This window comes from Zeus faber (assembly GCF_960531495.2).
Source record: "Zeus faber genome assembly, chromosome: 14".
NCBI classification, from domain to species: Eukaryota; Metazoa; Chordata; class Actinopteri; order Zeiformes; family Zeidae; genus Zeus; species Zeus faber.
This window is the reverse complement of record NC_137200.1, coordinates 23,944,479-23,956,978: the sequence shown is the minus strand read 5'-3', so window position 1 is coordinate 23,956,978 and position 12,500 is coordinate 23,944,479. Positions and strand designations below refer to the sequence as shown.

The window sequence follows — 12,500 nt, the reverse complement described above, 5'->3', positions numbered from 1 at the left end:
TTTAAACGTCGACAGTTCCTTTTCCTTTTCTCCGCCTCGTATTAATTGTTTCCTTTTTTTTGGGGGGGGGGGGAGAAAGTGCGCACGTACACTACACGCCGTGGGATTTGTTCTCTGGGCTCGACTGATTTATTTAAAAAAAGACGCTCTGTGATCAGCGACGCTCTGGGGGCAGAGAGCTTCATCACACCATATCTGTCGGCTCTTTGATGGAGGCTCTGCAGGGGTGTAGCGGGGCCACGGCAGGTCGCAATTCTCAACCAGAGCTCATTCAAAACAATGCTCTGCCTTTTGGATTAATATTATATATATCTGTATGTATATATACATATATATATATATATATATATATGTATTATTATTTTTAGTGCTCAGAAGCCGGGGCTGTCGTAGCTGCTGCGGCTGTAGTAGCTGTGGGAGCGAGTCCGGCTGCGGCTGCGGCTGCGGCTGCGGCTGCGGCTGTAGCTGCTGTAGCTGTTGTAGCTGCGGCTGCGGCTGCGGCTGCGGGTGGAGCGGGTGGGGCTGCTGGCGGAGCTGGAGGAGGACGGGCTGGGCCGGTAGTACGGGATGGGCCTCTTGCGAGCGCTGCAAGGGAAGGCGGAGAAGGAAGAGGCGTCAGCCGGAGCAGGGAGCGGTCGGAGCCTTGGCGGAGTTAGTGGCGGCGCCGCGCCGCCCCTGGCGCTCGGAGCGCGGGTCCGACCCCGGTCACACCCGGCCGCACCCGGTTCGTTCACTTCCGGGAGCGAGGTAAATGTTTCGCCAAGAGTTTGAACCTTTTGCCGCTTGGCGTTGGAGGCCGGAGCTCGGTCGTTGCCGCTTTCCGAGCTGCATGTGTTCCATCGCCCCTGTACGGGGGGGAAAACACGGACGCCCGCGACAAATTTCCGATCGTTCGGCAATCGAGCGACTTCTACAGACGACGGCACGAGGTCGGACGACGGAGTAGTTTAAATCAAAGCGGGACGCGTTCTAATAGAAACCAACGCAGGGACGACGTCGTTCTTTCTCTTTTTCCAAGCGCGAGGTGCGATCTTTTCGGAGTTTTCGCCTCTAATGGAATGCAGCGTTTGACCAACAGCAAAGCAGCCATGGCCTCCGCTGACGCCCGGAGGGGCGGGCCGCGCCCGGGTTAATACTGTGCAACGCAAAATAGGCGGCGGTGTGCAGTGAGCCGGGAGGGTAATAGTGAACTGTGCCGTCGTCCACAAACTTTTCCTCATGTTTGCCGCGCTGCTCGTCGTGGGCAAGCTCGCTAGGAATGCGCTTTTGGGCACCGGGGGCCGGAAAACGGGCAAAGGCACCGGGCGCGGCTGGTTTCCGGCGGTGACCGGGGTCTTCGGCGGCGGGTTCTGTGAGTAGACGGAAGGCTGCAGAGAGAGTGCGACGGTGAGGGTTAATAAAAAAAGGAGAGGTCGCCCCCTTGCTTTTTCAAACACGCACACACTGACATTTGGGGCGATCTCGGACATCCACGCACGCTGCAGGTTAAAGAGTGAGCACAGATGATTAGTATCGCCCAGGAAGCGCTGCCTGCGGGGCGAGGAGCGTGAGCCGTTAGCGTTATCCGAGCCGAGAGGTCGACACTATCAAGGTGCCTGATGGGAACCCAGCGGTGGAAAGTAGCACTGTGCTGGACAACTTTATTTATTTATCTCTACCAAGTACATAATAATAACATTTTGGTACGGGAGGACGTTTACTCCACTGCATTTCTGTCACGTTACTACAATTTCAAGGTCACATTAGGAAAATGTAGATGTATAAAAAGACCGAAAAAATATCAAAATAAGTAAGTTGCTTTTTTTAATAAATAAAAAATAATAATAATAATAATAAAATATATATATATATATATATATATATATATATATATATATATATATATATATATAATGAAAAAAAAAAATATATATAATGAAATATATATATATATATATATAGAAAAACAGGGAGATAACCTGCAGAAATAAAGGTATAGCAGTGCTTTATGAAGTATCACAAGACTCCACCTGCGCCGCTCTGCTCTCTGTGTAGAGGGTGGAGATGAGCGGCAAAGCCCGGACGCCGGACTCAAACGATACGTGACGATAAAGACCTTTTTCGAAACGAACCTTAGAGTTGCCCGTCAAGGAGCACATTTAAGAGCAAGTGCCTAAACACTTTTACTTAAGCGGAAATGTCCACGTGGTGCTTTCACTTTTACTGGCGTCATTTTGTTCCGTGGGTATTTATACTTCTACTTCAGCAAAAGGTCGGAGTACTTCTTCCACCACTGCTTAGCCCAAGTGTCTTACCCCAATGCATCATGGGAACCCGTCGCCCAGTGCAACATGTCATTTGAAACAGCGGCGGACCTTGATAGTGCCTCGGTTTCAGCCACCGTGTCACGTTAGTGCGCACCCCACAGCCGGGGCTCAGCGGGTTTAGGTGGAGCTGGGAAGGAGGTGAAGATGGAGCGAGAAAGGGAGGCGGAGGGTGGAGAGAGGGGCGGGTTTACTCAGGAGGGATGTGAGGGTCCTGCTGCTGCACGGCAACCGTTACCAGGGCAACGAGCCGGCGGTGCAGCCCGCCGGCGCTCCATTGTCTCGGCTTTGTGTCGGACCGATCACCAGCGGTGGAAATACATTTTGTCTGAGAAACTTTTACGGAAGGTGATTTCTTTTTTCAGGCTGCGGAAAAAAAGAACAATGTTTTCAACTGAAAATATAAACGCTCTCGTAAGTATTCTCAACACAAAGCTTTTGGAAGGATGAAAATCCTATAATATAGATAGATGACATCATAGATGACAAGACAACACAGAATTTACCTTAATACCCTTTAACTGAGAGGAAAAACAAAAGTTGAATACTCCATTTAGTCCTCAGGGGCAGATAACCGCTTTCTTTCTTTCCAGTCCGATCAGGCAATTGTACTTTGGTTTTCTCTCCATTTGTGATTAGTAAGATTGTTTCATTAAAGTTGCTTTGTTTTGTTTAAATGGTTATTTTCGTGTTATCCACCCTGAAGCCATTCACGTTGTGTCACACCCTTTATGCTGTGCTCCAGTACGTCCACGGAGCCGGACCTTACAAAGGTTTAATCCTTGTAATGAAGTGGTGCTAAGTCACATTCCTGTTATTTTTATAATAAAACTTAATCTACATTTTGCATACATACATACATACATACATACATACATACATACATACATACATACATACCAGATACATTCATACATACATACATACATACATACATACATACATACATACATACATACATACATACCAGATACATTCATACATACATACATACCAGATACATTCATACATACATACATACCAGATACATTCATACATACATACATACATACATACCACATGTAATCATACATACATACATACTGTACATACATACATACATACATAAATACATACATACATACATATATACATCTTTAACTTTTAATTCAGTGTGACAGAAAAAAACACACGATATAGGGCAAATCCAATCTATGAGAGATGTATCAATAGCTTGTAATTATCATTATTATATCATTATTATGTTATTATCATTATTATTCTATTATCATTATTATTCTATTATCATTATTATTAAATTATCATTATTATTACATTATCATTATTATTACATTATCATTATTATTATATTATCATTATTTTTAGCCTCCTTCCCTAAAACCCTCTGGCGGTACCACTTTAGGATGTTAGGACAGTTTGGTGAGGCATGGACGGGAGTCTCCACGGCAGCCACGGCCGGGCGCCGTCACCTGCCGACAAAGGTCCGAACCCAAAAACAACAAAAAAGCCGTCGGAACAGACAGGAAGTGACGGACAGGAAGTGCTACCTGGTGATCCTGCGCGCCTCCATGAAGCTGGGGGAGTCTCTCCGTCTCTTGCGGATCGGCGAGTAGCTCCGCGAGCGGCGGCGGGCGCGGCTGTCTGCGTCCGAGTGGTTGGCGCTGTCTCGCTCCCTGCGGGGAGACAGAACACCCGTGAGGGGCCGCGCTCCCATCTCCTTTTTTTAAGGAACGCAAAGCCCTTCCTACGGCACTGATCTACCGAGGCCGCTGGCGGTTCTCAACGGATGGGCCCCGATCCGAAACGCGGGTCCATTTGGTTTGCTTGTTTCGTGGTGGTATTTGTGTTTTTCGCCGTTATTTTCACCTACCCTTTGTGTGTTGTGCGTGGGAAACGGTGCACAGCGGTGCATGGAGGCATTGTGCATTACTGTACTTTTCATGTAGTAAAATAAATCAAAATGGTTCAAATCCTGAATTATGTTTGGTTTGTGACTTATCAACGCAGGATAAATGTGGATCCTGAGGTCGGAACAGCTGACAGCCACTGTGTTATACTGACACTGTGCCTGTGATAACAGGATCAATTTGAAGCCCTTTGACTCCAAAAACAATACAACCCACCTCCCCAACTGTTGCTCAGGAAACCAAACTGTAGGAAAAGTGGCTTTGAGTGTTTCTCACATTTCCACACCTTCGATCACATAAACGAGGGCGAGAGCCGCCCGGTTTCGGCCGGAGCGCCTCCTGGCGGGTGACGGAGTGGGCGCTCACCTGGAGGCGTTGGGCCTGTTGTGTGGCGACTTGGTCTTGCTGCTCCCTCTCTCCCTGGAGACGGAGCGCGAGGACGAGCGGCCGCTGCTCCAGGAGCTGCTGCGCTGCCGGAGGTGCTGCCCGCCGCGCGACTCCCCCTTCTTCCTGCCCGACGCGTGCGAGTGCCGGCCCGGCGACCCCGACGGGCTGCGGTGGTGGGCCGGAGCCCGCCCGGGGCGGTGGTGCCGCCTGGACGAGCGGCCCGCTTTGGTCCTTGGAGCGGTTGGGAGCAGACAGAGGAGTCAAGAATTTGAATTCAAGCGCGTCAGTTCCCTCACACTCTGTGAATGGGAGACTCCGGCGCGCGGCTCGTCGGTCCCATCTGCAGCCAGGCGGCCGGCAGACATATGTGGCGTGCAGAGCACGTGGTGGACATACTGAAATCCGACCAAAATGTGAAATTTCACACGCCACGTGTGAAATCTAGGTGAAAAAATGTGCTTTTGGAACAGCTTGCATGTGATAATATGTGATTCGCACGCAAATATAAGAACACATGTGAAACCCATGTACAGCGCATGTGAAACCCATCTACGGTGCTGACTGGTGCACTCTGAAACCCCAACTCACGTGATGCACAAGAGTTAGGGTGGAGTGTTTTTGTCTTACAGTGCACTGCCAGCGCCGAACACGGAATCCCACGTGGCGGCGTGTGGATGAATGTGCTCGAATGTGAAATCATGTGACTTTTTTTTTTTTGGAGAGGTAGGGAAGCCGTCCTCACTTCCTCTGGCGGTGGGTGGAGCGCTTCCCCGGGCGGTTCTGCTGCGAGCGTCCCGAGTCGCTGCTGCACGCCGGCGAGCGGGAGCTCCCGGCCTGGCCTCGGCGGCTCGCCCTCCTCCCCTGGGGGGCGGAGCTCCCAGCTGCCGCCGCCGCCGCCCGTCTGCAGTCCCCGCTGGCCTCGCCCGCCTGGTCCGCCTGGCCCCTGTGGGGGGTGCCGTGGAGCCGGGACTCTCTCAGCGCGGCGGGCTGGGCGCTGGCGGAGCCGGCGGCCAACTTGCGGAGCTTCTGCGGATGAACGACAACCCACACAGAAGAGAAGAGAGAAGGGAGGAGGGGAAAAAGAAAAAAGGAAAGACGCGCATTAGAGTGTTTCCACACCGGGGATTCAGTGCTACGGTGTTCTTGCCAAAAGAAGGTAAACATCTAAAAGAAAGAGATCTAGGTTTTCTCCATGAAGCTTATAGATAGTCCTCTATGGTGCAGCGCATGCAATACTTGGCATGCAAAACCATAATGAGTTGAAGAAAATAATAATCCCAAAAAACAAAGGAAGAGGAGGTAGAGAGGGGAGAAAGTATAAAGAAGAAACTGTGAACCAAATTGAGGCTGAGAGGAGAGAGCAGAGGCAGAGAGCTACAGAATTGGAAGAGTAGAAAAAGAGGACTTCTTCTGTGGTAAATTTTTTTTTTTTTTTTTTTTTGGTAATGGTTCAAAACAAATATGAAACAAAACAAAAAGAGGAGACAACTTGACGGAACATCACAGAAATGGAAGGAACAAAATAAAGATTCACAATTATCGAATCAACCGAATCAGAAAACAAATCATCTGCTACGTCAATTTTCACTTTGTGGATTCTTTTGTTTTTATTTCTTTTTTTTTTTTTTTGCTGAGATTGGCTGAATTGCTGAGATGTGAACAGCGACCCATTTTCTTTTTGTTTTTACTCTTTAATTTTGGATTTCTTTTTTTTTTTTTTTTTTTTTTTTTTTTTTTTTTAAGATACTCTTGTTTAACTCCCTTCTGGTTAACATCCACTTACCAATAAAGTGGTATTCCCTCCTTTAGTAGGTAAGGTATGAAGAAAAGGGAAAAGTGGGGCAACATAAGTGCATCATTAGATTCACAAAATGCAAGAGAAAAAGACACAAAACCCTTCCCTGCCAGTGACTCATGAGACAATGCATGGAAATCAATGGAGAAGACGTGAGAAAGCAAAGAGGAGAACCACGGCGCGCGGGGCGTCGTTCGCCTCCGGGGCTCGTTCCCGCCGCCGAGCAACGCCCTCCTCTTAACCCTTCGTAGTCTGACACCCGCCATGAGCCGCCCCCCCCCGAGCCGACGCCGGGGTTGTTGTTTTTTTTTTTCAAGCACTGGACGTCTCAATGACGTTTAAAATGCTGCTTCCGAGTCATCCGGAGCGGGCGGCGGCGCGGCCCCCCCCGCTCATTGTCAAACGTTTGGAAAACATTGAAACCTCCTCCTCGAAAAACAGGAAGCTCACAATATATTCGGGAAGTCTCTATCGATTGTACTGATATGAACAAAATGGCCACGAAGCATACATTTGATCAGGTTTTTCAAGGTTCGATTGACTTTTCTACACCTCCTGCAATTCGGCAATTTTGGCTTCATCCAAGCTAAGATAAAGAGACCAGAAACAGGAAGTTACGGCGCTTCCTGCCGACAACCTGCTGCGGCCGACGTGACTTACTATTTTTTTTTTGATAAAATGTGATGATACCTTCACTTACATGTAATTTACATGTTTAAAACCAATACACTACACTACACTAAATACACAAACACACAACACATGGGACTAAGACACGTGTTTCCCATTTCTTGAAAAGGAGGTTTAACGTTTCCCGAGGTCTGGACCGCGTCCGCGCAGTGAGGAGCTGCGGGCCGAGCGGGACGCTTCCCCCCCGGCAGCGAAGCGTCCGGCCACGCGGGGAACAGCTGTGAACGACGGGAAGGCAACGTTTTGAGCAAGGCCCGGCTCCAAAAAAAAACGTCGAACGCCGAACGCTCATCGGGTCAGGGCACGCAGCGCCCCGTGACAGTGGTAACTCCGAGGCGGTCGCAGCTAACGGCGTCACGGGACACCCTCTCTTCCGCTTCCCGCACGGGCTGAACCACCTTAAAGCCAGGGGGGGGGTTTGAATCCCTCCCGTCGTGCAAGTTCGGCTTTAGGGCGAAACGCTAGACGTCCTACTCGGCGTCCACGGAGTGGGAGTCATGTATGCGATGCACAGTTATGTACAGTATACTGCACAACGTCAAGGGGTCAACGCTTGAGGGGTGATCTCCAAAGCACATGTTTGATTATATCCACGTACAGCATGCATTAACACCCCCCCCCCCGCCTCTATTTTTTTTCCGTCAGTGCTGCCTTGAATATTGGGGAGAGAAAAAAAAAAGCAACACGTGTTCCTGGCGCAGGGAACAGAAGGGAGAACCTTTCCCCCCCGCCCCCCGGCGGGGGGGAAAGCGGTGGAAGGTCGAACAGAAACACACAACCGCTGGTGCCGGAGACAGTTTCGTTGGGAAAAAGGTTTGTCTTTCTTTTTTTTTTTTTCTCTCTCTCTCTCTCGAGGAAATCAATGTGACAAAAAAAAATCAAAATTAAAAAGTAAAAAAAATTTAAAATTAAAAAAACATAAGACGGATGTGCTAGTTCACCGACAAAACAGAGAGATGCTGGACGGACGGGAATGCGAATGCTACCAAAAACAGGATTGAAACGGAATGGACAGAAGAGATGGACCTGGGCGATCGGACGGGAAGACTGGACTTCGGGGACGAAGCCCAGGAAGGGGGGGGAAAAAAAAAAAAAAAGAGGAAAGAAACCAGAGCTCTACATAAGCAGTCCAATCAGATTTAGGAAATCAAATCACGTTCAGTGGAAGTTATTGTCATTTTTTGCGATAGACCATTGGTAAATAACAGAAACGGAGTGATAGCTAGAGAGAGAGAGAGAGAGAGAGAGGAACATTGACGTCACTCAGGCTAGGGTGCTTCTCACATTCTCATCTGCAGAAAGATCACGTGCGTAGGCAAAGCGTTACCTACCTTCCATTTCAACCAGTGACACGTATGCAATATCAAACAAAAACAAAAACAGGATAGAAAGAAAGAAAGAAAAAAAAGGAGAAAGGAATGTTCTCCGCAGCGAAATGGGAAAAAGACAATGACCTCTTTTTAGTATCAAAGCTGCATATTTGTGTTTCAGAGACTAAGGAAGGAAGGAGTAAACAAAGAAAAAAAAACAAAACAAACAAAAAAAAAGCAACCGAAGAGAAGAGGAGGAGAAGAGGGGGAGGATGGAGAGGGAGGGAGGGAGGGAGGGAGGGGGCACCATTCATATCAAACTAAAAACAAAAAAAAACGGGAAAAAGAAAAGGATGAACCTAGCGACGACGTGACTCTCGGTCTTTTTGGCGCGTTTGTATCGGAGGAGGAGAGAGAGTAGAAAGAGTGGATGGATGGAGGGAGGGAGGGAGGGAGGGAGGGCGAGAGCGAGAGAGAGAGAGAGAGAGACGAGGGAGGGCATGCGGAGCTGCGGTGACGGGGTGGGGTGGAGGTGTGAGTCACGTGACACGGGTGGGGCGGGTGAGGCGTGTGGGCTCACCGCCGGAGAGGGAGAGAGAGGACACAAAGACGCCACGCCCTGCCGCCCCGCCTGCCTTTGCAGCTTGTTTTTTGTTTTATTTTATTTTATTTCTTTTTTTAATGTTCAAATTCAGTTTCAGCCCCTTTACTGGTCTTACTACAGCTCCCAAATCTAGATTTTTAATGTTGTCCCTATTTTAGTAAAGTAAGACGTTGTACAGCGAACAGTTATGGATGATGGGGGCCAACATTTTATTATTATTATTATTATTATTATTATCATTATTATTATTATTATAATTACTACTACTACTACTACTAATAATAATGATAATAATAATAATAATGACAATAAAATTATAATAATAACAGCAACAATAATAATAATACAAAAAATAATATTCATAATAATAAAAATAACCATAATAATAATAATAATGCACTTTTATTTTCATTTTTTTAAATGAAATTATTGTTGGAATATTTTGTATTTGATCCTCGTTGGCACCTGCGCCTCGATTTAACGTTCTGATTCTGATTCTGTGCCGGACTCAGACGCACAACTGATTCTGCCCCCTAGAGGCCACATGCAGCTCAACGCGGCACAAGATGAAACCAATAGATGGGTAGAGATAGAATGGCTGTTTTATTTTACTTTTTTTAAATTTTTTTTTATTAATCCCCGGCGGCTTTTTTCGGGTGAACGTCGTTCCACTTCTGAACCAGAGCAAAAGGAGTGGGCTGACCCCGATCAGAACATTGTGCTTTTAAAAGAAAAAAGACAACTGTAGTAAGAAGAAGAAACTCTCACACATACCCAGGTAACCTACTTGGTCCAGTTCCAAAGCTTTATGAGTGCTTTTCACATAAACAAGACAGAAAGGGTTTGGGAGTTTATTTCACGGTTTAAATACCACTCAAAGAGAGCGAGAGAGGGAGAGAGAGGAGAGAGAGAGAGAGAGAGAGAGAGAGAGAGAGAGAGAGAGAGAGAGAGAGCGAGAGAGCAGTTGCGTCCTTCTCACACACACATGCACTCGGAGCGAGTCACTTCTCTGGGGACACGTCTACGTCTCCCGGTCCCGTTCCTTTTGACCCGGACGTCGCCCAACACGACGCTCCAACACCGTTCAATTCCATTTTTTTTATCCCCCCCCCTTAATCGTTTTGAGAAATTGCACCATGGATGCTTGGTTCGGAAGCTGTGCAACCATTTCGAACCACCACAGTCACCACATAATTGAAATATTTCATCACTGAGCCGCCAGAGGCCGGCCGGACTGAAAAGCTGGTAGCGATTCTCATTACGCGTAAAAAAAATGTCAGTGTAGGGAATATACGTCAAATATATGGATCGCATGGAATCGTGCGATGAGCTCACCTCACCTCACCAAAATCAGATCGAATCGATATAGAAAGGAATCGTGAAGCTTAAGCTTTGTATCGAAATGGAACGGGATTAAATCCGGATCCCGCCCCGATACGCAGCGCGGGGCACGGCTAAAGCCCGTCGCAGTTTTTCTCGTAGCGATCGGTTTGCACCGCGCCGACTTAGCGTAACGGATGATGCCAAATAATCCGCCGCCAATTCCATGACGGATTCCATATCCACCAGTGGATTGCGTTTTTATTTGTTCTTGTTTTGAGAAACGGGAAATGGGACGCGCAGCAGAGAAAATCTTTCCAAGTGGAAATAAATATGTGCCGGTACTCCCCCATTCGCATGTTGACGGGGGGTGGGGTTGGTTTGGAATCTATCAACAGATTGCGCGGCGCGGCACAGGACGCACGGCGCTTTTTTGGTCCGTTCAGTTCGGAAACGGGGGAAAATTAAATACGCCCACAATAAAAACACTGTTTTTACTTGTTTTTGTTTTGAAAAAAAACAAAAAAACGGGGAAACGCGCAGCGGAGAAAATGTGCGCCGGCACTCCCATGATTCAGGCGCCGGCCGGAGCTGGAGCTCGCAGCTTCTGCGTTGTAATAATTTCAAGTAACCCGAGGCGGCGGGACAGAGACCGGCGGCCTGTGAGAAGTTGGTGCGCAGGGAAAGGGTCCCGGTGCGGCAAAGAGTAAAAGGTAGAAGTGCCGGCCCACTTCGGGCCCTGCTCAGATTCGTCACTTAAAACGAGATGAGATGACAGGCGGTGACCGTTGTCGTCGTGCCATCGAGGGTCTCCTCCCCGCTTCAGGAACACTGAATAATCAACCCTGGACAGGTTCTCCTTCCAGGCCCCATCCTCGGGTTCAGGGAACATTTGGGACTCTCCCTCGTCCCCGAAAACAAACCCGGAGTGGTTTGCCTGGCGTGGGGCACCGTGGCCCCCTGTTCTCTGCGCTGTGTGTCCTCAGTAGACCCCACCCTCCCCACCCCAGCCCCGCCCGGCTCCAGCGACAATAAACACAAGAGCCGCAAAAACAACAACAACGACAACGACAACGACAACAACAACAACAACAACGACAACCGGATTTTAGAAAACAAGATGGCGGGAGGAGTCGAGGAGAGCCAGAGATGGGGGCAGCAGTAGCAGCAGTTTGAGCACTCCAAAAAACACACAGACGTGGACATTTTTTTTTTTTAAATAAAATATAAATAAAAATATAAATAAAAACAAAATACAAAAGGCCTAAAAGTAAGGAAACAAATCCGACACAAACAGAAAATCTACCGTTAAACGATCCAACCGAAAGACAAAACTAGAACCGTCCAACTGTGAACCCCGACACAAAGGAAGACCTGCAAAGTTGATTTTGGGGGACACTGTGGGACATAGCGTTAGGAGTGGGGGAGATGGCGGGGGAGGGGGGTGATGGTGGAGGTGGGGTTGGGGGACGGGGGGTTTGGGTTTTGGGGGGTGGGGGGGCGGAGTAGAGGAGGTCACATACATTGTTTACTCGGTCGCCCTCGCCCGGGTCGGGTCGGCCGGCCTTGCCGTTGCGGCCCCCGCGCTGGCCGCGGAGGCCGTTGGGCCACGTGGCGGGGCTGGCGGGGCCCGGGGACAGCGAGGCTCCGGGGCCCTTGAGGCCGTCCGCCTGGTGCCTGGAGCTCAGCCTGGGGTGCAGAGGAGGAGAAACGGAGCGAGGTCTGAGGGAGCGAGGAGGAGACTCTACTCTACGTCTACTCCATCTCTACTCCACCTCTCCTCTACCTCTGCTCTCCGTCTACTCTACATCTACTCTACATCTACTCTACATCTACTCTACTCTACATCTACTCTACTCTACATCTACTCTACTCTACATCTACCTCAACATCTACTCTACCTCTATTCTCCATCTACTCTACATCTACCTCTACTATACCTCTACTCTACCTCTACTCTACATCTGCTCTCCATGTACTCTACATCTACTCCACCTCTACTCTACTCTACCTATACTCTACATATACTCTACATCTACTCTACATCTACCCTACCTCTACTCTACTCTAATATACCTCTACTCTACTCTACCTCTACATCTACTCTCTAGCTACTCTACCTCTACTCTACTCTACAATACCTCAACTCTACTCTACCTCTACTCTCCATCTACTCTCCATCTA

The 12,500-nt window shown here is 48.5% G+C and overlaps 1 protein-coding gene across 1 annotated transcript in view; it reads right to left on the bottom strand.

Moving 5' to 3' along the window:
- Positions 1–371: 371 nt before the first annotated feature.
- The window catches only part of srrm3 (serine/arginine repetitive matrix 3), a gene marked incomplete at both ends in the record, with an annotated part of 44,325 nt that continues 32,196 nt past the window's right edge, over positions 372–12,500 (bottom strand). The window contains 5 exons of the mRNA XM_080013541.1: positions 372–585; positions 3,851–3,976; positions 4,577–4,828; positions 5,340–5,623; positions 11,849–12,005. Of these exons, the coding sequence (XP_079869667.1) occupies positions 372–585; positions 3,851–3,976; positions 4,577–4,828; positions 5,340–5,623; positions 11,849–12,005 (1,033 nt within the window). The remainder of the gene's footprint in view (positions 586–3,850; positions 3,977–4,576; positions 4,829–5,339; positions 5,624–11,848; positions 12,006–12,500) is intronic.